Below are 26571 nucleotides of genomic sequence, written 5' to 3'. Positions count from 1 at the left end.
TTATTATTATCACCTTCCAGCAGTTCATCATATTTTGTCTGGAGCAGCTGGATTTTGCTGGATGCATTACAGCTTAGAAATTAAGCACATAGGCTCTAGAACTAGACCAGCAGTCAGTAAATTATAACCTGCATGCCAAATATTCCCCACCATCTCTTTTCATAAATAAAATTTTACTGGAATGCATGAATGAAGATGCCAGGCAAAAAAAAGAGTATATGTCATATGGTTCCATTTATATAAATCTAAAAAATTCAAACTAATCTGTAATGACAATGCAGATCATTGATTGCTTAGGAGGGACATGAGGAAGGGATGGCAAAATGGAGAAACTTTACGGGGTGATGAATATGGTCCTTATTCTGATTGTGTTGATAATCTTACAGACTTTTTTGTATGTCAGAACTTATCAAATCATTCACCTAAAATATGTGCAGTTTATTATATATCATTATGCCTCAATTCAAAAGAAAATATTGTGAGTGACATTCAGCATCAGGTTTTCCATAGTCTCAACCTCACTTAGCCTGAAGAGTTACTGCATCTTGATAGGCCATTGGAGTGCTTTCCCAGAGTCTTAGGCTCCTACTATTACTAGTTTTAAGAATTTGGCTACATCACTTAATCTTTTTGTGCTTTGGAACCTCATCAAAGACAAAGGCAGATTGGACTTGATTAGGAGTCACCTTCTAAATTTCTGGAGCTCTCATCTCTATTTTACAAATTCATCCCACAAATAGTTTTGGGGTACCTATACTCAGGTAGTATGTTAATGGTACTCGTCTACCCTTTCCTTGCTGTAGGTGACACCTCAGCTGCAAGACATGCTTCTTTCCTAAGTATTGCATCCCTCTTTGAAACTGCAGGGGCTTCTCTGATAAAATATTCCTTTATAATAGCACTGCTTAGTTTCTTTGTTTGGGTAAATTACCCTTCTGAATTGCACATCATATAATTCAGCTTCCGAAATTCATCTTCCCCTTTTCAAACTTTAACAATAATAGGATTTTTAAAAAGATTTATTTATTTTAGAGAATGAGAGAGAGTGAGAGAGCATGTGAGCAGGGGTGGAGAGAGTCTGAAGAAAAGCTGTGCTGAGCATGAGCCCAGCATGGGGCTCAGTCTCATGATCCTGAGATCAAGACCCTGAGATCATGACATGAGATCATGACCTGGGATCACAACCAGCTGAAACCAAGAGTTGGATGTTTAACCAACTGAGCCACCCAGGTGCTCCAATAATAGGATCTTTTTAGTTAGGTTGAAAAACTGTAATTAAAAAAAAATGCAAGAAAACATTAGAGATAGAAGGGTGTTTTATGATAATATAGCAGACTTTAGAAGATATCACTGAGAAATTCTCCATCTCTTAGGGCCTTGTAAATGAGACTGGCTTCACACAGTGGCCTTAAAGCTGAGTTCACTGTTACAGGAATCTGTAGTCTTCTTAACATATCTCCAAGCCCATGGTTGTATAGTGCTCCCTTGAGAGAAGTTTGCTGGAATTTATCCAAAGTCTAAGTGCTTAAAACCCAAATGACCTAATGCTGTGCTTGCTTATCTCTAGGGAATTTTCCTTAGCAATGTACCAGCGTGTTAGAATGCTTAAAAGAATATGTTTTTAATATTGGTATAAATTAGAAACTAAGGAAATAAGAATACTGTAGTTATATTTAGTTAAGCAATTATTGTTGACATCAGGGTAGGCTATTAGAATAGCTGTTTTATGAATTATTGTTCATTTGTCTGTCTACATGGAATTAAACATGGAAAGAGGGCCTGTGCTGGACAATTCCCCATGTTGTATTGTGTATCTCTTACCATAGCCTCTTGATGAATGTTCTGATTATAGTTACAAGAGACTGAAGATAAGAGATATTTGGGTGTTTGTCCAAGGTCATACAGCTAGTATGTACTGGAACAGGAATTTAAAGCCAAGTCTGGTTAGCTCAAAAGCCATTGTTCCCCCTCATGCCCCACTGACTCACTACTTATTGTGAGGTATTTGAATTATCATCCAGCTGTTTCCTTCACCTGGTGTTTTATTGTGCTGATTTTAGTTTCTTCAGGGCATCCTGCTGGCCCACATGAGAGATTATGGAACTGTGTTGCAATTATGATGGGCTCTTATCTCCACAAGCTCTCATTATACCATTGGTACACCAGGAAGGATGGATAATCCTTGGTAGAGGTGGAGAAATCTCAGCCTTTATGTGGCATCAGAATTTTTTTTTTCCTCTATGTGATTTTTGCATGGACTTTATGGAGTTTCAGGGGTTGAATTTATTTTGGCTTAACAGTAAAGAATTCAGGTCTTCAGGACACTTTTTTTTTTCTGTGTGTTCCTGAAATTTCTAGTTCCTATCTGACCCTCTGTGAAATATGAGTTACATTTGTTTGTTTGGGAAAGACTGTCAGGAGTTGGTCTCTCTGCCTCCAGCCTCACTCCCTAGCCCTTCAGGCTTTACACTTAAAGGGCCAGCATGATTTTTCTAAAACAGTAATCTGATCATGTTACTCTTGTGGCATGTGGGAAATCACCTTAGCATTCCAAGAACACTCAGGCAGGTTGCTCTAGAGGTCATGGAACAGAAAGGGTCATAGACAATATTAAGATGTATAATTATGTGGGTCATTAAATTAATGCATACAACAAGAAGCAAGGAGGAAGAAATCAGACAGATGACTGATAGTGTGCAAGTGGGGTGGAAAAACTACTCTACCTGAATCCTTGTTACCTGATGCTCATATATCTTGTTTTTTCTATGCTATATCAGCTTTCCCTGCTGATAGGATGGCTACAAGGACTATAGACTAGAGTTGAGAGGTCTTAAGCATCTGGGAGGCTTCTGGGGCCATCACACACTTGCCTTATTAAGAAACACAAGGGCAAGTAGATTTGGCCACAGCTATAGCTCCCATAGCTCACCAGTTAGCTTGATGACCAGATATATGCTTCATCTGTAAGTTTCAAGTAGAGAAAAGATGAGGCCAGAATGGATCCATAATGAGTGTCACTAATGAGTTAACAAAGTTAGGCTTGACAGCTGTCAATCAGACGGAGTCTGAGATTCATAAATATTTAAGATTTACTAGGTACAATGAATCGTTTTCTGGGCAAGTAGCTTCTCTGTTCTATCCTTTTTACTTTGTTTACAATGCTTACACTCCAGGAGCACCTGGATGGGTTAGTCATCTGCCTTCTGCTTGGGTCATGATCCCAGGGTCCTGGGATCAAGCCCCAAATTGGGCTCCCTGCTCAGTGGGGAGCCTCTTCTCCTTCTCTCTCTGCCCTCCCCCTGCATGTATTCTCTCTCTCACTCTCTCAAATAAATAAATAAAAATTAAAAAATACCTATGCTGTGATTATTTTCTGTTTAAAGGCCTCAGAAGTAACCCATTTACTCTCTATATTTTACACTTCTTGTGAGTTTTATTCGTCCCATTCATTTTTATTGTTATCTGTAACAAAACTGAATCATCTAATAATGCAGCAAAATGCATATCACAGCCAATTTAAGGTATTTCAAGAGCTTTTTTTTTGGTCTAGAAGATAGATCATCGAGTCTTATTTTATTTTGCATGTTATTGCAACAAAGGTCCTTAATATCTGCTCCTGGTTTCTTCTTTGGACTCATCTCCTACCTCTTATAAAAATGCTCTACGCTTGCCTATGTTACCGAACTGCTCACCGTTCCTTGATCTTGCTATCCTCTCTTAACTCTGCACATGGTACAGAGTGTTCTTTCATTTCTGATCTATCTGGAGCACTAGTTCCTGCTTATACTTTAGGAAGAGCAAGCTTTGTTTTTTCTCGGAAGTCTTACTTGAATGCCACTATTATTTCTGACCCCTAGACCAAACCGACACACACACACACACACACACACACACACTTTCTCCCTCTCACTGTGTCCCTAAGGTATAGTATAAAGGGTCACCCAAGTGTTAAAACAATTAAAACATTATATTTCATTTTCTACCAGACTGTCTCCTCCAGTAGACTCTAACTTTGGTCCAGGGACCTTAATATAGTTCTCCTTTTATCCCTAGCCACTAGCCAAAGCCTGTTCATGTTACAAATGAACAGTATTTGATGGGTTATTGAGACAATGAATATTTAATAACAAACAAATGTTATTGTGCAACCATTGGGTGGATATTTGTTCTTAGAGTAAGGAGGATTTTTATACTTGTCACTTTAAAATTTAGTCCCTGTGGGAATTTCTTTCCCCTCATTTCTTCCTTTGAGCTTCTTTTTTTTTTTAAATAAAAGTACCATTTATTCCTATTACTTAAAAAATTACTTAAATATGTTTTTGTAAATGAGTATTATAACAAGTAGCAGTAGTCTGTTGGACACCTACCATGTGCAAAGCTGTATGTTAGAACTTGTGTTTCCACTGATCCCAAGGGAGTTAGATCAAATCACAAACTCTACGAATGGTAACTAGGATTATGAAATCAGTAGAAGCATATGTAGCTTCAAATAGGATAATTAGATAGAATAAGCACATTACCCATTTTCTCCTCATTTCCATGGTAGAGCATGTTGGTTGATTCATCATTTGGATTTCAATGTCTATCAGCTGTATATATATATATATATATATATATATATTGTGTGTGTATATATATATATATATATATACATGTTGAGTAACTACCATGTCTGGGTCTTGGACTACAACCTGAAAAAACATAGGCACACATCTCAAAATCAATGGGAAGCAGAAAGTTTATTGAGATGAAAATGACCCACCTGGAATCCAGTGAGGGGATCTTGAGTTCCCACAGATTTTATAGGCAGATCTAAGTCAATGTAAGCTCACTACACAATCAAACACCCTGATATATAGGGGTCCCCTTCCCCAGTAGCATGACCCACAGCCCATAGGGATTTGCCTTTTTTCATTCTTATCAGTGACACTCCTTATGATTTTCTTGCTGCCTTACATACCCTTCTCTATTCTTACCTGGCCTGAATATCATTTCAAAAAAGCATCTCTGGTTCCTCTCATTGCTGTCCCCAAATTTCTACGCCTACTCCTGCAGAAGCAGTACTGGTATGGTTTTATCCACAACTTACATTCCCCATCTTTCAGAAGTTAGTTTAAGTATAAGAAGGAACAGTTGACCCTCAAATAGTCCTGGCTTTGTTTCTAACTAGCTATTTGGTTTTGATCAAGATAATTTAACATCCTTATTTCTTTGTTTTATTATCCATAAAACGGGATTACAATGCTAACTTTATGGGATTGTGAGAATTAAATGTTAAGCCCCAAGATGAAGCAAAGCAGTTATTTCATGTCCCATCATTCCTACTAGTCTTCTGCAACCCCTTACTCTAGCACCCCTGTGCCAGCTCTGGAACTGTCCAATTACCCTCTGAAATGAACAAGGACCCTATTTTAGTGCTTTGCATTCTAAAAGATCCATCATTAGAAAAAAGGGTATGGAAGGGAAACATCATTTAGAGCCTTAGCCTGTCTGAAAGAGCTTGCTTCTGGGTCAGAGAAGGGAGAAGACTATGAGGTTGTCTTCTAGACACAGTGAAATGATGTTGGGTTGGAAGTAAAAGGTTATCTGAGTAGTCATTATAGTGAGGAGACAATATAGTGTACACAGTTCTGGAGGCAGTGTGTGGGTTTGTCCTCTTGAGTCACCCCGTATTGGTAAGGGACAAAAAGCACCATTCTTCAGGCATGGAACCACCACATAAGTTCTCTCAAGTCCCTCCTAATTCAGAGAACCATTCTTCCTCCTTCCCCAGCTAGCTTATCACCAGCCTCCACAAGTCTTGTCACTGATTCTCCCAGTCTTCCTTGTGATTTTCAGCAGCCCTGTCTTTGACTCTGAACTCTTCCTGTCTTCACACTAAGCCTCTGTTGCCATCCATGGGAGCCATTACGAGTGATTCAGACCTGACCATATACCAGATATGAAAGATTTGGAAAAAAGAAATAATGAGCTTACTGAATTATGCATGAATTATGAATTATGATTTTTTCCAAGTGGGATTGGTACCTAAAAATCTGCCAAATATAACAGAATGGGGACAAAATCCCTGTAAAGTAACTAAAAAAGGAAACAAAAATGAATATTTTGAGAGAATATCTTTAAAACCTCTTTAAAACCACTTCTTTGCAAAAACAGTTGTTGATAAGGGCATACTATTTAAAAGCCATAAATAGCTCTAAATGATCTGCAAACAATATTATTTTATTAGACACTGGTATTGATCTCAAGTGCTGATGTACTTGAGAAAAAATATTTGGCTCGTGAAAGATTGAGGTGTATGGATAAAACACTGCTTTAGAGTTACAGAGATAAGGGTTTGAATCTGATCTCTGCTACTTGCACCTTAAGTCCCCTCATTTGCATTGCCTAAACCCTCTGAGTCTCAGGGGTTTTTCTCTGTAAAATAGGATATGAGGAATCCAAAGCTTGCTGTCTACAGCAGATCCAGGCCTCACGCAGGGGATAGAACTACCCACCCCAGCTGTGGTTTGGATGCTGGAAGTAAAAAAGAAAGGAGATAAAGGATGACTGCCAGTCTCAAGGCTTGAGGAACTGGATGGGAATGATCGTAAGAGAGACACTGGGGGATAGTGAGTTGGGAAGATAAGAGAAGCATAGGACATAACCTGGAAAAAATTAAAATATGAGACATTTGAGGAAAGAAGGAGAGGTTGGCAAAAGAAAAAGTCTGGAGGACTGGAATCTGAATTCTTAGCCTTATCCACAGGGTTTTTTTTTTTTTTTCAAGTTTAAAATGTGGGAACCATGGGCCTAGATTACTCCTTAGCAGTTCTGAAAAATTTGGGAGTTAAAATGACAGGATTCTTGCATGCATATAAGTGGCATCCCCCTGGGTAAAATGTGCCACTTGTCATCCTATATAGTTCACAAACAGAGGAGTTCATTTTATTAAAGTGGAAAAACTCAGATAATGTTCAAAATACATGCTTCTAAACACTTTTATTTGTTCTGTGTTCTGACAGCATTTTAAGGATGAAAATCTTGAGTTTTATTTTTTCTGGGAGAGAGATTTGCCTCTGAGCAATTTGACAAATATTGAGATTTTACTTAATCTGTTTTGTTCCCCTGTCATTTTTCTCTCTGTGTTTCTTTCTTCTCTCATTTCATTTTACCTTCCTTTTCTTCTTAGCCTTTGTCTTCTCTCCACCTGGAAATTAAAAACATGTTCTTTGCATTTAACTAATTAATTGGTTTAATAGATTTCTATATATTTTTGTATATAGAGCATGTGTAGAATATTTCACTGTGAGGATTTATCTTTGTATCTCTTAGTCATCTTTGGTTCATCCCTTAGCCAATAGAGGCTGTGTAGTGAAGTAGTTAAGACCAAGATGGAATCAGACTGCCCAGAATCAAATCCCAGGAATTACTACATATCTGACCTTGAAAAATTGAACTTTTTTTTCTGCCTCAGTTCTCTCAAGGGTAAAGTGTGGATATAAATAGGACCTATGTATCAGTCAGCCCTGCTCGTTATGCTACAGTAACAAATGCCTCCCTGAAATCTTAGTGACTTTAAATAAAGAACAAGCTTTACCTTTCACCCATATTAATATTCATCATGGTTCATCAAGCAGCTCTGCTTCATATTCTTGTCTTTTCTGACCCTGGCTGAAGAAACAACCTTAACCTGCCACCTCTTGGATTTATAGCAAAGGGAAAAAAGAGGTTAGCAGAGCTATGTAATGGCTCTTAAGCCATCTAAGTGCCCAGTCCACTTCTGCTCATATTTGCTTTGGCAATGAAGCAAGTTGCACAAAGTGCCTGGCATAATGGGATAGGAAATATAATTCTCCAGAAAGGAAATATAATTCTCCTATTAGGAAAAGGCTGATAGGAAGGGACAGCATATTTTGTCAATGTATAATATAATCATGACAACATTATGGGATTGATGTGAGTATAAAATTAATTAATATAGGTAAAGCACTTAAATGATTTTTGGTGACTGCTCTCTGGTAAGTAAAGTATGTGTATTTGCTGTTATTCGCAATGTCAAATGCAAGTATGAAAATAATAAGAAACATATTCATTTACTCTTCAACTTTGAGAATTCACTTTGCATACCAAGGACAGTGCTATTTGGAGTTGTGAAGGATACAGAAATGGAGGAGGTGTTGGTCTCTCTGTCCTATAGGACCTGTGTAGTCCTGCATGAAAATGTGAAGCAAAAGGATATTTAATGACTCAGACTTCCAGATAGATTACGTACCCCGTTATCAGGGTATCCAGCACACGCTTTTGCACCCCTTTCTCTCACACAGTTTTTATTTGTGTGACACTTCCAGCAGACTGTGAGTTTCTTGTGTCTTTTTCATCTTTGTACCCTCAGAAATTTCCACAATGCCTTAAAGGTGCTGAACTTTCAATTAAATTCATCTTCCTTTATATAGCCTGGAAGAGGGGTGGTGATTTCACCCTCTTCAACTGGAACTGTTTTCTTCTGTTTGACGCCCTTAGGTTTATTGGGAATTCAGCGTGCACGGATAAAGCAATCAGCAGTCTGAAGTTCACTCTTAAGCTGTATCCAAACCATTGTACAGAATTGTGTATAGTTTTCCATGACATGGAAATTAATGATATTTGCCAAGGTAGCCACTTCACATGCCTTGCCCAAGGCCACACTTGCTGAGAAACCAGATGCATTTAAGTCATACTTAAAGAGAGGCAAATACATTTGAATTAAAATATCCTCAATCTATTTTTATTAATGCTCTGGTTTTAATTTTTTCCTCTATGTGCTTGTCTTGCAAGTTTTATTTTAGTGGGTATCATAAAGAGATGGTATTTCTAGTGAGATGGAAAGCTATAATTTCTCATATTTTCAAACCTATATACATATTAAGAGGGAGAAGGATCATCATCTTAGTGAACTAGGACCAGAATAGAGTGATTGTTCTGCTAATCTAGCTTCCTGGATCCCCCAGTTGCACAAAGCAGATGATAAGAGGATAAGAAGGTGCACCCAGGTGACAGGACCATTCTGTGTGGCAACTGCCTCTGTTCACAGTGGGTGATTAGTTAATGCCATCAATCTTGTAAGCCGATAGACCTTGTAATTATCATCCCAAGGAGATAGGCTAGAAATATCACTCCTTTTCCTTTCTTATCTCAGAGTTAGTACTTTCTATTGTGGAAAGGAGGTGCTGCACACATGGGAGTTGATACAGAAATGCTATTTCACAGACCTCTTTGTCTCAGGATACTTTTAAAACCTAGTAACTGTATCTTTATATCTAAAATAAAGTTCCCCATCTGAGAGATGGTAATTATTTAGAAACATAGATCCTGAAGGGACCCTGGGTATGGAGACCATATCTCTAACTTTTTGTCTTGAATAAGCCTAGGCTAATTAAGAGTGATGGTAATCTCACTTTCTCAAAAACCCTCTATAGTCCTTATGAGTCCTGCAGATCCTCATGGTAGAAAGCCTGTTAATTGCCCTCAGATACCTATATACTTTTCAAAACCCTCAAAGGTTTAGTCACTATTTGGTAATTTGTAACCATAGCCCGTACATCTGCATTTAATAATTAGAGCAGACCAGTGTCCTCTGTTCTTTTTGGACTTCATAGGCTTTAGGCAGCTAGAGGTTAATGGGAGAGAGCACTATCTGTGGAGTTCCATCTGTGAAGCCTGAATTCTTGATTCAATTTCGTGACTTCATGATTTAATAGCCTATGACCTTGGGAAAGTCACTTAAACTTTCTGGGTTTTATCATAAGCATTGATATTCCCTACTTCACAGGGTTGTTGTAATGTTTGAGTTACTAGAGAGGAAATGATCAAGCTGCTGTGCTGTGTGCCATCTGAGTCTGAGTTCCCTTGAGAGTAGAGCCTGAGGCAAAGACTCGGGTCAAGTGGTTTATTTGAAAGAGGTCTCCAAAGTGGGAGTGAAGGAGCAGAGAGAATGAGCAGTGCTCATCAATGGGAGGATCCATTGTTAAGTTTTCTGCTGTGGGTCAAATGGATATGGGGGAGATGGAGGGTGTTGTAATGAATGCCTCTAAGAATTGTCCACTCCAATGACAGATTTGGGGGGATTAATCTATTAGCTTTGTCCCTCCCTTTGTTTGACTGTTCCCATCACCTTCCTTCCCTACTTGTTTGCTCTTGCATACAGGCATTGAAGGCATCCCCGACTTTAGAGAAGGCCCAAGCATTGGCCCTGCTTGTGATGGGGACTGTTGGGCTGTGTGTGAGCTTGTAACTGTCTACTGCTGCTATGGCTGAAATCTGAGTTTGGCCCAGGGGACATGATGCAGGACCAAGAGTGTCTGCTACAGGGGCACACAAACGTGATCGACTTATTCTCCACTTTTATCTCTAACACAAACTTTTAACTTCTTTTGGCTTTATTAGTAGGTTAGGGCTTGACCCTTGTCTTACAAATAATTTTTTTTAAAAAGTGAATTTAGGTCCCACTTTTCATTCATCTCTGAAATTAGATTTTCTGTTTTTATTTTACTCCCACTTCTCTTATGTCCTTTAACTGGCCTTACCTTGTTCCTCCTCCTCACATCTCTAGACTCGGTCAGCCCAGGGGCATAACCATGATGTAGCTATGAGAACACAGTTCAGCATAGGGATTTTGCAGACAGACTGGGGGCTGTGGGCTGTGTAACTGCGTGACCTTGGCAGGTTGTGGCATTTTATGCCACTTCTTTATTTACAAAGCTGAGGGAAACCACATCAGCTTTGTATTGGGAAACTAAATAAGATCATGTATGCAGAGTAACCTTTTTATAAAAAAAAATTAATGTTGCTTTCATCCTTATATCAGTTTCTCAAAAAGCTGTATTTTTTTCTGCCTGGGAAAAAAACACATTTAAAATGAAAAGTAGTATCTTTATTTATATCTGCTACATGATGTCTTTTAGCTCTAAGTTGAATTAGGAATTAGGGCTTAATTCACTCAGCTGCCAGAAATGCAATGTGCAAACCTCTTCTACTGTCCCTTCTTTTTCTTCCTCTACCCTCAATGAATTCACTCTGTCATTTATTTTTTCATCCAATTTTATTAATCCAGTTATAAGTATTTATTACTCTACTGAATATCATCCCAAATTGGTCCAGTTTTTTTTTTTATTGCAAAATATAGTCTACAACTCTCTCCTGCTCCTCTTGCATTTCTTCTCCCTCCTTCAATCTGCTTGCTTGTTTGGTATTTAATCTATTTAATTCTCTTTATTCTTCTACTATTTTTTCCCTAATATATTCAGAATCTTCTTGGTCTAAGGTACTCTGCTTAGTTGCTGGGGATTATAAAGGTAGCGTGTTCTCCCTCAAAGGGCACAGAAGTAGAGGCAGTAGATATAAAAATATATCTGTATATCTGTAATAGCAGGGACAGAGTAATGATTTATAGAGTATAAATGTAGCAGAGTTGCTGGAGAGGCACAGAGTCCCATCTGGGAGGATTGGGGGCTGGGAAGGGATGGGTGGAGGTAGAAAAGTTGTGAAAACCTATGGAAGAGGAGTGATAGAAGATGTATTATGCCTATTTATAGCAAAATATTACTTCTTACGATTCACTATACCCTTCATTTTGTAATTAGACATTTTTTATTCTACTTTTTATTATAAAAGATTCAACTCTCAAGGAAACAGGCTTAAATAGGCATCGATTAGGAGGATAATAGAGGAGCAGGTTCCAGTGCATATATTGGTTCAGATCTCTTTAGCTCAATCCTCATCATCTTCAAAATCTGTGTCTTTAGTGCTGAACAATAAGTCACATAGTCAGAAAAATCCTAAGGCACAGTAATGTTTGAAATCATCAAAGAAAGCCTGATTTGTGTTAATTATATTATGATAATGGTAGGGGAAGTATTAGTACACTTCAGAAAGTTTTTTTTTTTAAATCAAGAGTAGAATCAATATCTACAAAAACATCTTTCTGCCTATCCCTGAACAAATTGCCCTCATCTCTTGAAAAGTGGCTTCATGGAGAGAGATTATCACAAGAAATCTTGAGACTGTCCTCAGCTCACCACTCCTAAGCAATGCTGTAAATTTATGACTTAAGGTAGAGATTTGGCAGTAAATTGGGGGCAGGATTCTTTCTCATCTTTTGCGGAGTCATTTGTTCCTTTGGAGAGATATCTGCCCTGGATTCATTCCGTTTCAAAATTGAGTTGCCATTCTCCTAGCCAAGATGAGTGGGTTCATTTTACACTGTGATCACAATTTAGAGATCCAATTGAATGGGCTGCCGAGGTTTGCTTTGTAATGTTAGGCACACTCCTTGTTCCAGTCCAAGTTAAGGGCCAGAGCACTTAACTGAAACCTTGCAAGGATAGAGGAAGGAGAGAGAGGCAAAGGAGGAAGGAAAGAAGGAAGGAGGGGAGGAGGGGAGGGAAAGAGAGACAGCAGGAACCTAGTAACCCTGTGTCATCAGTAGACAACGGTGGCCCAAGGTACAGATTAACACTTTGCTAAGAAAATCATGCAAGCAGTGAACTTTGAGCTGCACTTCTGAGCACTAGGAAGCTTCCAGGAGTTTTCCCCCAGTGTGATTGCTGCTGAGTAGGAAAGACGCAAGGAACAAAAGCAAGCTCACTTGGCTAGTAGGATCAGCCATGTCTTACATTTTCTAGAATCTCTGCCTTTTCAGTTGAGGGTACTCCTAGCACCTGGGTTCTCACCATGGATTCTTTTCCTGCTCCCAGTCCACCTTCAAATCCAGAGATGCATGTACCTCTAATATGCACCACATCTTACCACCTCCATTTCTCCTGCTACCTCCCTAGACCAAGTCACCTTCATTTCCTTCCTTTAGCAGCTTCCCCAATATCTCCTTATTCCTATTACTGGCCTTTTTGGGTCCAGTGCACACATAAAAGCCAGAATTATTTTTAAAACTTAAGTTAAATCACAGGATCCTCTTGCCTGAAACCTCCCAGTGGCAACCAGATGTATTTAGAACAGCCTTCAGGTTCTGTACCACATCCTTTAGGTCTTCTTGTGATCTGGCCTCTGCTTACTCTTCTACCTTCTCTCCCACCACACTCTCTTCCTTGGGCACAAGCTCTGGCCATAATAGGGTGTTTTTTCTTCTTCTTATTATTATTATATCATTGTTCCTCTAACATGCCAACTGTATTCTCAGCTTCTGCTCTTGCAGTTCCCATTGCTTCAGATGTTTACATGTTTGGCTCCTTCTCAATGCACGTCCACAGAAAAGCCTGCTCTGACCTCCTCACTTAAGAGCTCTCTATCCAAGCAGGTACTCAGAGCAAGAGTGGAGAAAGAGGTCACCTCACACAGGCCTTTCCGAGACTTGCTATAGAGTAGCCTACCCTTTATCCCCCCTCTCCACCCAAATTACTTTTCATCATATTACCCTGTTTCATTTTCTTCATAGGACTCAAACCCATCAGAAATTATCTCAAGGTCTTTGGTTTGAGTATTATCCTTCCTCTCCCCACCTCTCCTAACCAGGCTAGAACCAGACAGGGAGACCTTGTCTGTCTTAATTCCTCCTTACTTCATCCTCCACCCTGGAATGTTGTCTGATCCCATGTTGGTGCTCAGTTAATATTTGTTCAGTGTATGAATAGATAGTTTCTGTGATACACTAACAGAGGTTAGCAGCTGAGTGGAGGGTGAGCCAAAGGATGGCAACCCATAGTTAAGTATGTTGTATGGGGGAGGCTCAATGGTCCATTTATTTACTCAAGCCCAGTAATTATTGGTGGTGTTTTGGGTGGGTTTTAGCTACAAGCAGGGTCTCTAGGAAGATGCAAGTGCTCAGATTGGATAAGTGGGTCACTCATCTTTCTCACACACCTCACTGGGAGACTTCTTAACAGAAGACTTCCAGAAAACTTCCTACATTCATGTCTATTGTTGGAAGTGACAGCCCTTTCTAAGACTTGAGGACTCTAGTGAGAATGGAAGCACCTATTTGAGGTGTTTCACCAAACTGCCTCTGTAAGTAAATGATTTAAATTTTTTTTAAAAGAAAATGAATGCTTTCAGAAAAAAATGAGTTTATAAAAACAAAACACCTCTTATTCTCTGTTGAATATCAACTTGAAGAAGATAACCAGAACCTGAAATTGTTTTAGACAGAAAATTAGATGCTTCTTTCCTGTGTCTCTCTCTCCCCTACTCACCCCTGCCTTTACTTACCTAACCTGCTCTCTTGGGGGAGGAAGATTGATAAATACATGGTACTATCGGCTTAGTAAAATATTTCTCATAGCCCAGCTGGCCTAACCTAGGGTGCGGTGGAAATGAAGGTAAGTTTTCTCTTCTTAAGTATTTTTGGTGTTCTTTAAGCCTAACACAGCCAGTCATTTTTAGTATTTATCATACCATTTAGATGTATAATCACATGCCATTTGCTAAGGGAGTGAATTATTTCATATTTTTTAAGCATTATAGAAATTTGGTTTCATGTGAAACATAGTTCCAAGAGAAATCAAGTTATTGTTTCTTTCTCTTTCTTGCACAAATAGAAAGATGTTTGGGTAAAGCAAAGTGATTATGGTATAGGTGTTGTGCCCTTAATTCCTGCCCCTTGACCCCAAGCAAAGTAAGTTTCCAGGCTTTTACCCACCCACTTTTGGAGACAATACTTTGTGGCAGATGGAAGGAATTTCTACTCCCTGTGTATGAGCAAAACCGTTTGGTTTAGTTGGTTTGGGAAGGTTTTAGAAATTTATTGACACACTAATATGTATCGGGGGTGTCTTGTAGTTGTGCTCTTTATTTTGCTCCTGGGGGGAATACCAAATTCATGTACTATGAACAGCTATCAAAAAGCAAGGACAAAAAATAAAGAGAAAAAAACTAAAGAGGTTCAAAATAATCAGGATCCAAAGTCCACCTTATGAAGGTGTGCACCTTTAGTAAATACCGAAATGTAGATTTTTTTTTTTTCCCTCACACGCTCTCTGAATTCCTGTCCTCCCCAAAGGGAACAGTCTGTTAATATCTGAATGTCATCTTTCTCCAAGCAATACAGTAATGATTTCTCTTTCAAAGAATAGTTTTCTCCTAACTTTTCACTTTGATTTACTATTAGTTCTGGCTTCTTAAGGAAATAGGCCTTCCACAGGGTTACTGAAGGATAGGTCGAGAAAATAATCTTGTATTTTTCATTTGTGATGCCTCATTCTCTATCCACATTCATCAGAAAATAAGGTCATCTTTGGTCAGGTGCTGCTAAATGAGTTTGCAGTGAGACTAGGTCAGGAGTAGGAATTTGGGTGGTATTGCCCAAAGGATTCATTAAAGGCTCTTTTTCCTATGATAATAAACACTTGAACACTACACTTCTACAGACTGCTGCATCCTGGAAATCTTTAACTGTGGTTTTGCTTCTTTACTCAGAGTTACAGAGGTCATTACTTGGGAAAATCAGCTATAGGGTGTCAGATAAGTTATTAGTTTCCTGTATTTAGATCAAACAATGATGATCTAAGCAGCCTAAAAGGAATCAAATGTTGGTTTCTTTTTTTTTATGATCAATATTTACTACTTAAACTATAAAAGGAAACATGTATCTATTACATACATCCAGTATGTACCTAATCATAGATCACATTTCTCCTAGCTACAAAAAGAAAAAGGGCAATGTAGGAAATTAATGGCTTTGATGTTTTTTTTTTATTTTTTAAAAATTAAATTCCCATTAGTTCCATTTTAAATTCCAATTTAAAAAAGAAGTTTCTCCTCCTTATCTGATCCTTATCTTTACATTCTTTGTTTCACTGATGCTACTTCAGTGGTTTTGTGCTGGAATCTGCCAGGGAAGTCTTCACTAGACTGAATCCTCCTTTGAAAATCTAACAATTCGTATGTTTTAACTTTCGGCTTGTGTCTACATCTTGTATCACTTATCAATCCCGTTTTACGCTTAGGCTACAAATTAGATTTGTCCTTACTCTGTTTGCCACATTTCTAGCTGAGTTTAAACATCACTTTCTCTCTGGTAGGATGCATTGACCTTTTGGCTTGATTAAAGATAAATGCCATTGACTCTCCACTTTTGGAGGCTGAGAGTTTTTCAGAAGCTCACTGGGATTTCTTTATTTATTGTCTAAAAATGAATATTGAATAATACTCATTTCTCTACCATTTTAATGAGATGGGTATGGATTTTTTTTTTTCTACTGTCAAAGTAATGAGAATGATTGGGGTTGGAGACAGCAACTGTAGCCGAGCAGAAGGGCACCAGGGCTTTCAGATCTTTTTTCACAGGTTTGGTCACAGACCATCGCATCCTAAAGTTTTAGAGTCAAAAGGACATGTAACTGTTTTTGTTTGAATTTAACCAAAGTGGGCATTACAAAGGACACAAAAAATTCTAAGTACCTGTAAAATATAAGCAGCACTTAAAACACACTGTGCTGATTGCAAAGCTTGTTTTATATCTTAATGACTAATATGACAGTAATGTGGCTGTCTTGCTAAACTGTGACTGTGTTTGTGTATTTTTCCCTCTTATTTTGTCCCCAGTCGTATAAATTAAGTGATGTGCCAACACTGCCTAAAGAACAGATGTCACCTATAGATGTTTAAATAGCCTATCTTTGTAACAGTTATGCCTCCATAGCCAATATTTTCTACGTCTTTCTTTACTTTCCTCTTTCTTATTGAAGCATTTGCATGTAGAATAAAGAGGATAAGAACACACACACACACACACACACACAAAAAAAAAAAAAAAAAAAAAAACAAAGGCAGATTTGTTTCTTCTGAGAACATCTGTTCTTGCTTCAAAGCACCCACATGATGTGGCCCATTTTCTCTCAATGCCTGCACAGTTTGCTGTTGTAAAGGCGGCTGTTATATCAATCTTAGACCTGAATTTAATGAGATAATGAACAATGGTATCTAATTAGGTGAAATGTAGGAAAAATCCTATTATAATGTATATGCTTTAAATAATATTAAGATGCATACTCCCAAAGAACAGTTAAAATCGAATATAAAATGGTTTATCATAGAATTTTTTCTCCTAAGATTCATTGATCTCATGGCCTCATACCCAATTTTTGGGTACAGTTGGTCCATTTTAAGTTTTTTCATGGAATTCTTAGAACCTTATGAATTTGCATTGCACTAGGGATATAGGTACATTCTGAAAAAAAACCAAAAACCAAAAACCAATTACCAGTTGTATACATTTTAATTAAAAGAAATCATTTTACTTTGGAAGTCTTTATTTTTTAAGAAGGAAATTCCCCCAAACTTCAACTGCTGTCATTTTTTTAAAGCTATCATTATTTTTCTTAAATATTTATTTAATTATTTGGTGGGGTGGTGAGGGAGAGAGAAAGTTCTGAAGCAGACTCCTTGCTGAGTGCCCTGAGTGCAGAGCATAATGAGGCTTGATCCAGGACCCTGAGATTGTGACCTGAGCCAAAATTGAGAGTTGGATTTTTAACTAACTAAGCCACCCAGGTGCCCCATCGTTACTGTTATAACCAGCATTTAATTGCAACACTAATAACTCAAAATTAAAGTGTACAGTTTAAAATTACCTAGTTCAAAAGATATTTACCTGTGATGCCATTTTTTTTTTATTTTCTTCCCTAAACAATATAAAATATTGTTTTGGAGTCTTAGAGATAGAGGAGGGGGTGGAATGGCCAATGAAAGCTATATTATAAAGCTTTCAAAATTACCTAAATAAAAATGTTTTGATCTTAGTTGATTGTTTCTAAAGAAATAAGTACCTGTGTAGACATCAGTTGTTTGGCTAGTGCTCATTAAAGCACCTACTGTGTACTTGGCCCTGTGCTTCCATATGTTAGATCCAAGTGTATTCCGGAATATTTCAGATGCATAATATCATAGGGATGTATTGGTCAGATACACATCTCATCTTTTTTTCCCCAAGTCATTTCCAGAGATAGGGCTTTCTACATAGCGATTGACTAATCCAGGAAGACTTAACGGAGTCTTTCTGCACGCACTTAGCTGTTCCCATAGAGAGAGTGAACTTGGTCTAATTTTCTTGTTCAATACAATCTTCTTTGTTTTATAAAGCTACATCTCAGTTCAATGGTGAGCAAAACATGACATTTTTCCCCCATTACTAACCAAATTCTTTCAATGCCTCAGTGTTTATCTTGCTAGCTTTTGCCCCTAAATACTAGAATTCCTTGTTGAACCTGATTTTTTCTTGGTGCATGGTGCACTTGGACATCCTCTTGAGCATCTTGATCATAGATCTTTGAGACAGCTTGTTTTATTCCTTTATCTGGTGGTACTTTCTCCTGAACATTCTTTTGACTTAAAATTAAGAGTTCAATTTTGGAATTTTACATTATTTCATTTTTTAGATCTTTAGATCTTTTTGGAGAATGATGAACAATGAGAGAAGTCTGGGTCCTCTCACATTCCCTTCAGGAGCATTACGTATCGTGGGGTTTAGACCTCAACATTATTATTGTGGTGGTTACTGTTGTGATTTCTGTGGTTGCTGAATTCTGGTAGAACTGTGGGTTAATGGCAATATCAAGTTAAGACTATATATTACAGAACTCTTTTCTCATCCAATTGATGGATACTCTATGAAAGTCAGACTGGTGTATTATGCCTAAATGACCAAATGATTCTAAAGATATACGATGAATTTCTTATATCTTCAAGAAATTCATCTAAAATCTATGACTTTGGGAAACAAAATGACAACTGACTACTATTTCTTATAAATGTTCACTTACTGCCCTTGGCATCTTAGAATTTTATATCTGTAGACAAAGGAGGGTACTTATTTCTTTCACTGTTTTGCCAATGTCCATTTGAGTTGAGACTTTTGCATTTGAGGACACTTGTGGAATATCCTGTTGGATCAGTAAAACTGGGATGGGCTTTGGTGGAGGGGTGCACATATGATTCCTTGAATGCTACTGGGTTATATGCACCAGTGTGGCTTTGACAGTTCTGATACCATAATCACTACTTTCAGAATTGATTCTAACTTTGGCACTTATCATCGTCCTTAGGCAAAGGACCTGAGACCCTGTATGCGGGGCAGAAGCTCAATGACAATGAATGGCACACTGTCCGGGTGGTGCGCAGAGGAAAAAGCCTTAAGTTAACTGTGGATGATGATGTGGCTGAGGGTGAGTACAGCTCTACATGGGGAAATTTGTCTCTTTTTCCTCTCATAGCCCTCTTGGCCATTCAGTGAACAAAGGTTTTTTTTTTTTTTTTTTTTTTTAACACATTTTATTTTGTTTAACAGAAGTCATGTGACATGTTCTCTCTTGACAAGCTCAGGTAAGGCTAAGAAGGTCTTCCTCTGTATTTTCATAATCCTTTTAATTGATCTGTATTATAGAACTTACCCATTACTGTCACTGTATGTTGATGAGTCTCTCTCCTTAGGCATAGAATATGTGTCTGGAGAGTAGATGTAGAGCTCTGTAGCTCTTTTATTATTAATTTATTCAAAAATCACTTATCAATCATCTTCCCAACTGCCAATTTCTTCCCTCAATAAATGACTCACTCTCTAGGGGAAGGAGATGGATAAACCAGAAATTCAGAACATTACAGGTAAAAGTAAGTACTTACATCACTAAAGGCTACTTAGAAGGGCTGAATAATTATTCATTTATTTAATCATTTATTTAATTGTTATTGAGTACCTACCCTGTACTGAGCACTGCTTTAGAAGGCTGAGAATATGGAGGTGAACAAATAAGCAGTCCTTGGCTTGGTGGAATTCACATTCTAGGAGGACAATGTGTAAATGAATGTATCTATATGTACATAAAAGAATGTTCAAAGCTTCACACAAACAATAACTATTTCAGTGAGACCCTGTTACATATCAGCAGTGTCCTAAGGATGTGGAAGATAAGAAGGAAGCATAAGAGATTATCTGTTTCCTCAAATAATGAACCAATTTAGTCAGTTAGATAGGACCCAGGCATTTGATATAAGAGAAAAAGTATGTAATGAGGTTCTAACTGGGTGGGTAACATTGTCATTGTCAGAAGAGAAAATGATCATTTTGGGTTGGAGAAAGCAGGAGTGGCTTATGAAGGCCTTTAGCCAGAATTTGAGGGTTAATTTAATGAAGTCTAGGGTGGAAGAGAAAGGGCGTCTTCCATGTTATAGCCAAATAAGTTTATACTCTCTAACTTTCCAGAGCAGTGCACATCTGTTATGTAGAACTCTTGTCCATATGGGAGAGAAAAACATGGAGGCAGCATGGAGTATGATGTAGAACATGGTTGGTGTCGGGAGACCTGGGCCCTGATGTTAATTCTCTGCCAGATGTTGGAATAGTCACTTACCATTTCAGGTCCTTGTCATTTGAAGTCCGTGACATAAACTATCTCTAGATTCTTCTATGAATAAGACAGTCAAGTTAGAGTTAGGATCCCTGGGATTTCATACAGTCATTGGAACTTAAATACTTTTTACCATTGGGACAGATAATGATAAACATTTTTCATCATTTCCTCATTCTTAAATTCTATTACTGCTAAAGCCCTGTCCAGCTTAAGGTTTCTGCAGTTTGGGGTTCTGTAATTTAATTTTCTATAAATGAGTCTGAACCTCTATAATTCTGGAGTCTGGAATTATAGCAAGCCATGTATATATGTGTGCAGGTAGGAGTGTGTGTGTGTGTGTGTGTGTGTGTGTGTGTGTGTTAGAAAGAGAGAGAGAAGGGAGATAAGGAGAGTCTATGGAGAGAGGAAGAGCAGGAGGCACCTATCTAGTGCCTAGTAGGCATTAGATACTGAGGTAGTCACCTTACATGTATCAGCTCCTTAAATCTGCAATTCCCCATTGCCTTGCAAGAAAAGTGTTATTGTCATTTTACTTAAGAGGACATGACACTTAGAAGGAGCTATGTAATTAAGCTCCAAATTCATGTCGGTGTGACACCACCAAATCAGGCTACTTGCTGGACTTCACGATCCATCCTAAGAAAATGATTTGTATTACGATATGGGAAAAATACAATGGAATGCATTAGAGTGACGTGAGGAATCCACTTTAGTGTAGAGTACAACACTCACCCCTCTCTCCTTAAAAATGAAGTCAAACAGAGCCTTAAGTATAAGTACCCTAAACCCTCCAGTTGTATGTATATAGACACCTTCATCGGCGGGAGGTAAGGTTACTGTTCTACATGCCTGAAGGGTAGCATAGCTTTAGGTAACAGATGTAAGCAAAGAGCTGTAAAGATAGTTACATGGTTTGGAACCCACAGCTATCCTGAATTAATTATTCAATAAATCCCCGTAGGCTGTTAATGCACGCTGGAGCCTGCACAGCCGCAGTGACAAGTCGCAAATTGCTTTGCTAGCTCCTCTGGGCAGAGCCCTGCAGCCCAGTGATGCTATTCCAGGGTGATTTGAGCAGTAGCCACTAGATGGTGCCCTCACCCCAATCTCTCTGGACTGAGAAACCCTTTTTATATTTCTCAGGAAATGCATGCCCTGAAAGCTGTAGTCGTAAAGAACTGCAGAACTGAGGATACAGTAATGTGCATTGCCTCCCTTGGCCATTATTCTTTTATAGAAACTTTAGACTAAAGGTAATTAGAAAGTGCGCTTTCTCTTAACCACTAATAATTAAAAAAGCAGGACTATACCGAGGAAGGCCCCAGTCATTCAGTAATTTGATATTTGAAATTAATGAAGCTCTTTCATTTTTCAACCTTATCCCCTACTTTACTGCTGATGGAAAAGAGCAGCCATAAGGATAAAGAAATCTGGGAGAAGAAAAGAGCTATTTTGCTTATGAGCTACAACCTTGGATTGCTTCTTACAGTGATAATGGGTTTGGGAATTTTAATTTTAGCTCACAGAAGTCATAAAATCAGGCAATGAAACTAAAATACCACACAGTCCTCAGGTTATTAAGTAGTGTCTTATTGGCTTATTTAGTAATCCCTTTCATGCTGTTTAAGGTCCCCTAGGGTGTCAAGTTTTCAGCTAGTTTGTAGAAATGATGCAAAGAATAGGTCACACTCATAAGAAATCAAAAGCAAGGGAAGAAATATTCCTTAGCCTGGTGGTTTTCATTTATTGTAACACAATGTATTCCTGGAAAAGTATTAAGTTCAGTTGACAGTAACGATTGATGGATTGATTGAGCTGGATTTCTATTATCAAGAATAAATTAAAAGAATACTTCACTTGGGTTATGCTCCTCAGGATTAGGATCTAATGCTGCATGAACCACCCACTCCACCCAGAGCTTCTTGCTAGTACAGAGATTCATCCCTCTTTTGACTCCTCTGGTTCGTGTTGACTTCTTTCTCTATGACTTACCCTATACAGCAAACATAGCACCAAGCTGTAAAAAGTCATTTTCCAAGGAAAATCTATTCCTCACATTAACAACAACAACAACAACAACAACAACACAACAACAACAAAAACATGATGAAATAGAATGGGGAAATGTTAAGTTAAGCAAAATGAAGTGGATTTCTTTATTGCAAGACTTACTAGGAGCCTTTACCATGCTAATACACATTGCTAATCATCAGTAATTACACGTGAAGTGTTTACCTAGTTAATTTGGCTCCAGAACATTTATTATTATTATTGTTACTAGAACAGTTTATAGCATATACTTTTTAAAAAGTTTGGCGTTGTGGAGAAAAGGATATGCAAGTGGTGGAGCTGAAGATGGTGAGCAAAATGTGTATCCTTTACTGAGACTTGATAAGCCTTCATTTTCTTCTCTCCCCATGTCTGGGAGCCCAGGAAGGTCAAGCTGCCTCCTCTAAGCCTTTCTCATTTCTTTGCTAAGCGTTGAGTGTTGACTAGGAACTTTATATGTAGAAATGGCGATGATCCAAATTCTGACTCTAAAGCAAATCCTTCCTCAGATGTGAGGGACGCTTGCTGTGCTCAGGCCCCTCTGCTAAACATCACAGGACATACAGAAGAGGTGAGAAGTGGTTTCTACTTAAGAAGAGATTGTGTTCTAGTAAAAGAGTGGCAACCAAAATACAGGAAATTGTTAACACATTTCAGAGAAAGGAAACAAAGAATGATACATAATTAATAGCTAGCAATTTAAGCACTAGTCACTGTTCTAAGTAGTTTTTAGGAATTGATAACATCTAATCCTGAAAACTTCATACCTATTTCACAGATGGGAAACTGAGGCACATACCAGTTACCTTACCAGCCAGTGCAACCTCAGAGCCTGTATGCTTGTCCGGTATATGCCTGGTAGGAAGTTACAGTTTGAACTTGGACAGATTTTCTATAGATTTCTGTTCTCCACAGACTTTATCACTCTGGTGTGTAAACTGCTGGCCATCAGTGAAATATGGAAGTGAATGTGTGAATAGGAGTCCAGGCGACACGGCTGTTCTAGGGAGGGTGTTGGATATATTATGGGTGAATTAGGTGGAATGACGTGACGGTGCTTGGCCACTGCGAAGGAGTGTGAACCCATCACAGCAATTTAGTATGTGGAAATTTGGCCATTTAAATCCCACCCACAATAATGTAAGGAGTAAGTCAAGCTTTTTCTCCATTCTGTAGTGTACAAGAGAAGATGTGGGCTTTGGAACTGAATACAGCTGGGTTCAATTAGAGGGCTTACCACTCAGCACCTGTATGAACTCTGCTCAGATTACTTAACCTCTCTAAGCTAAGTGTCCTTCTCACTAAAGCAAGATAATGATACCTATTTATTTTGATAATGATGTTTGGTGGTGGCTCTGAAGTGCCTAGCACAGGGCCTGGAACATAAAGAACATTCAGTAGTCATTTCAGCTTTTTTTTTTTTTTTTATCATCTTTCTTCCAAATTATTCCTCTTCCCTCTGAAAATCAAAAGCAACTTCTATGAAGTAGGTATATATTTGCCCCTTGAATGGAAAGGAGTTTTAGTCTACAGACAGCATTTAGGGGAGATGGGTGGCAAGATCCCCAGTTACTAATATTGATTAGATCATGCACAGATTAATATATATTAATATTATATTAATTATATATTTTTAATATAATTATACACACACATATATTTGCTTAGTTTGGCACAAGGTTCAAACTTTAAGTAATTTCTTTAATGCTCTCTCCAGGCAATAGCATGCTCTTTTGGGAACCTCCAACCACAGCCAGTGAGTTCCTTTTGTACCTGGTGAAGTAGTTCCTTTTCTAATTTGGCCCCGTGTTGCTGCCCCAGCCCCACCCCAACTTCTAGTTGAGGCTCTGTGACACATTCTAAAACCTTAAATCAGTCTGTGTCCATGGGCTATGCTCTTAAATTCCATTGTTAATTTATTTTCTCTTCTCTTTCTTCAACCTCTCCTCAATGTACAGCACTGTACATGATTTTCTTGCTTCATGAAATTCATTTTCCAGTGAGCAGAATTTCCTAACCCCTCAACTCTGGAGGCCAATTTATTTATAATTTTTCTGAAAGCTCCTTGTTGACTTTAAAATAGTCTCTTCAGGTTTCTTTTGGAAATCTAATCTTCACCAGGGATCACCCCCTTATCACTTCTTAGTTCTCTTTGCTGATCTCCTCATCCCCCATCCTCTCCCCCTTTTACTTTTCTTTCTCCTCCTCCTTCTTTTTTAAAATAAGAATTAGCATGGCTTCCAGCATCATCATGATTTAGTTCCTGTGTCCCCATGATGATTGGCTATGATTTCCGCTCCCCACCCCCCAACCAATCATTCTCCAGCTCCAGCCTCAGCCCTGTATGAACAGCTATAACCAAATGGACTACGGATATTTGTTTCAGTCACTTCATTGTTCTTGAGTATGTGAATTTAGGTTATGCTAGTTTTTGTTTTCATGATCAGTCCGATTTTCAATACTCAGTTTCAATACTTTTATACAGTTCTCCTAGTTATTCAGTTGTTAGCAGATTTTTGTTCTATTACAATTTTATATTTAAGTTAACCAACACCATTATTTTGTTTTTGCTTATATTAAGAGAATGATTTGTCACTAGTTGTCAAAACACCACATAGAAGCTCATAAAATGTAAATCTGACTTTTGTGCTTATAAACAGTTCTCTACATCAGGTCTGAGTGTGCTCCCAATGAGATGGCATTAATACTGAGCATCTGAAGGTGAGATCTGATTGAATCTCCCAGATACTGAAGTTTAAGGGATCTGAGAAAATATAATTCCTTCCTCTCTCACTCTCTCTCTCTCTCTTTTTTCCTGCTACATGATTTCTACACCAATAGAGGAAAAACAAATGCAAGGCTGGTAAAAGTCAAGCATCATTTTTGTTCGTGGTAACACTGATACTGAAAAATGTGCTTAACATCTACCGAATTTCAGAATTGGAATTGCCCACTTGAATGCTAACTAATTCAGGACTTTGGTAGGCATCTCCACTGAAGCAAGGCTTGTTCCTCTAACACCCATACTGTGGGTGTGTGGGGTACACCGGGTGTTTCTTGAAGGCACCTTGCTTCCCTGGGGGAAACTGGAAGTGCAGGGGCTGAGCTATGGAAATACAGTTTCCCTGTAGATTTCCTTTAATCTTCTGGATTATGTTGCTCCTTTTCCTCTGAAAGGCTGTAACAGAGGGAGTAAAGAAATGTAGGAGTGTCTTGCTAGTGGAGTTTTTCAATGTGGAGGGTAAGGGCAAGAGAAGGCAGGAGGAGGGACTTTTTCCCCTCTTCCTTCACCATTGGAAGCAATGTTAAATTTTGGTGATTTGTCTATATAAATGTTGGAGGAGCCACCTAATGCTGTGTTCCTTGACTTTGTAATTAAAATTTCCATTCACTTTTTTTTTTTTTCCATTCACTTTTGTATTTCTTTCAAGCCCCCTTCATTACCCCTGCCCCAGTCACTCACTTCTTCTATGTAAGCCAGGTAATGAAAGGTCTACTAGTTTATTTGTATCAGCTGGAGATCTTTTAGTTGCAAATGTCAGACACCCAACTTAAATGCTTGAAGCAGAAAAGGGAACCTATGTCATATAGTTTTTAAAAGTCTGGCTTTGGCTGTCAAATCCAGACTTTCAAAAGGCATCATCCTAGAGAAACTGTTTCTCTTCATTTTGTGGTTGGCTTTCTGGGTTGGCTGTCTGGTCAGGCAGCCCCAAGCTCTCTGGTTATCACATGACCTCCAGCAGCTCTGGGCTTTCTTCTTATCTCTTCAACAAGCCTTGTTTACAAAGAATGCCTCTTAGGTGTTCTAGCAAAAGCCCTGGAGCTGAATATTACTAGACTTAATTACCGAATAACTACTGAATACTCCAGTTCATGTTGCTGCTAATCCCTTGGCTCTAAGGGTGGTCTCTAGACTAGCTGCATAAGCATCACCTTGGAATTTCTTAGAAATGTATATTCTTAGGCCACACTCTAGACATTTGAATGATAAACTCCGAGGCTGGAGCACAGGGGACTGTATATTAAGAAGCACTCCATATGATTCAGAGGTATGCTAGAGTTTGCAGACCACCTTGTTAGTCCATAGACCATGCTGTATGGCTAGGGGGATAAAATATATTGAGTGGTCCAGCTTGAGTAGGCTGATTACTTTAAGAGCTGGGTTAGGGTCAGCTTCATCCAGCCCAGATGATTTTAAGGTGAGGTATGG

At 38.4% G+C, this 26571-nt stretch overlaps 1 protein-coding gene across 3 annotated transcripts in view; it reads left to right on the top strand.

The window, feature by feature from the left end:
- NRXN3 (neurexin 3) overlaps nt 1-26571 on the top strand; it is a 1543117-nt gene that overhangs the window by 709478 nt on the left and 807068 nt on the right. For all 3 annotated transcript variants that reach the window (XM_041758643.1, XM_041758640.1, XM_041758644.1), the window contains one exon: nt 19011-19130. In XM_041758643.1, the coding sequence (XP_041614577.1) occupies nt 19011-19130 (120 nt within the window). The remainder of the gene's footprint in view (nt 1-19010; nt 19131-26571) is intronic.

This window comes from Vulpes lagopus, chromosome 6 (assembly GCF_018345385.1).
Source record: "Vulpes lagopus strain Blue_001 chromosome 6, ASM1834538v1, whole genome shotgun sequence".
Lineage (NCBI taxonomy): Eukaryota > Metazoa > Chordata > Mammalia > Carnivora > Canidae > Vulpes > Vulpes lagopus.
Note: the sequence above shows the minus strand (reverse complement) of the source record. Positions and strands in the feature narration are given on the sequence as shown.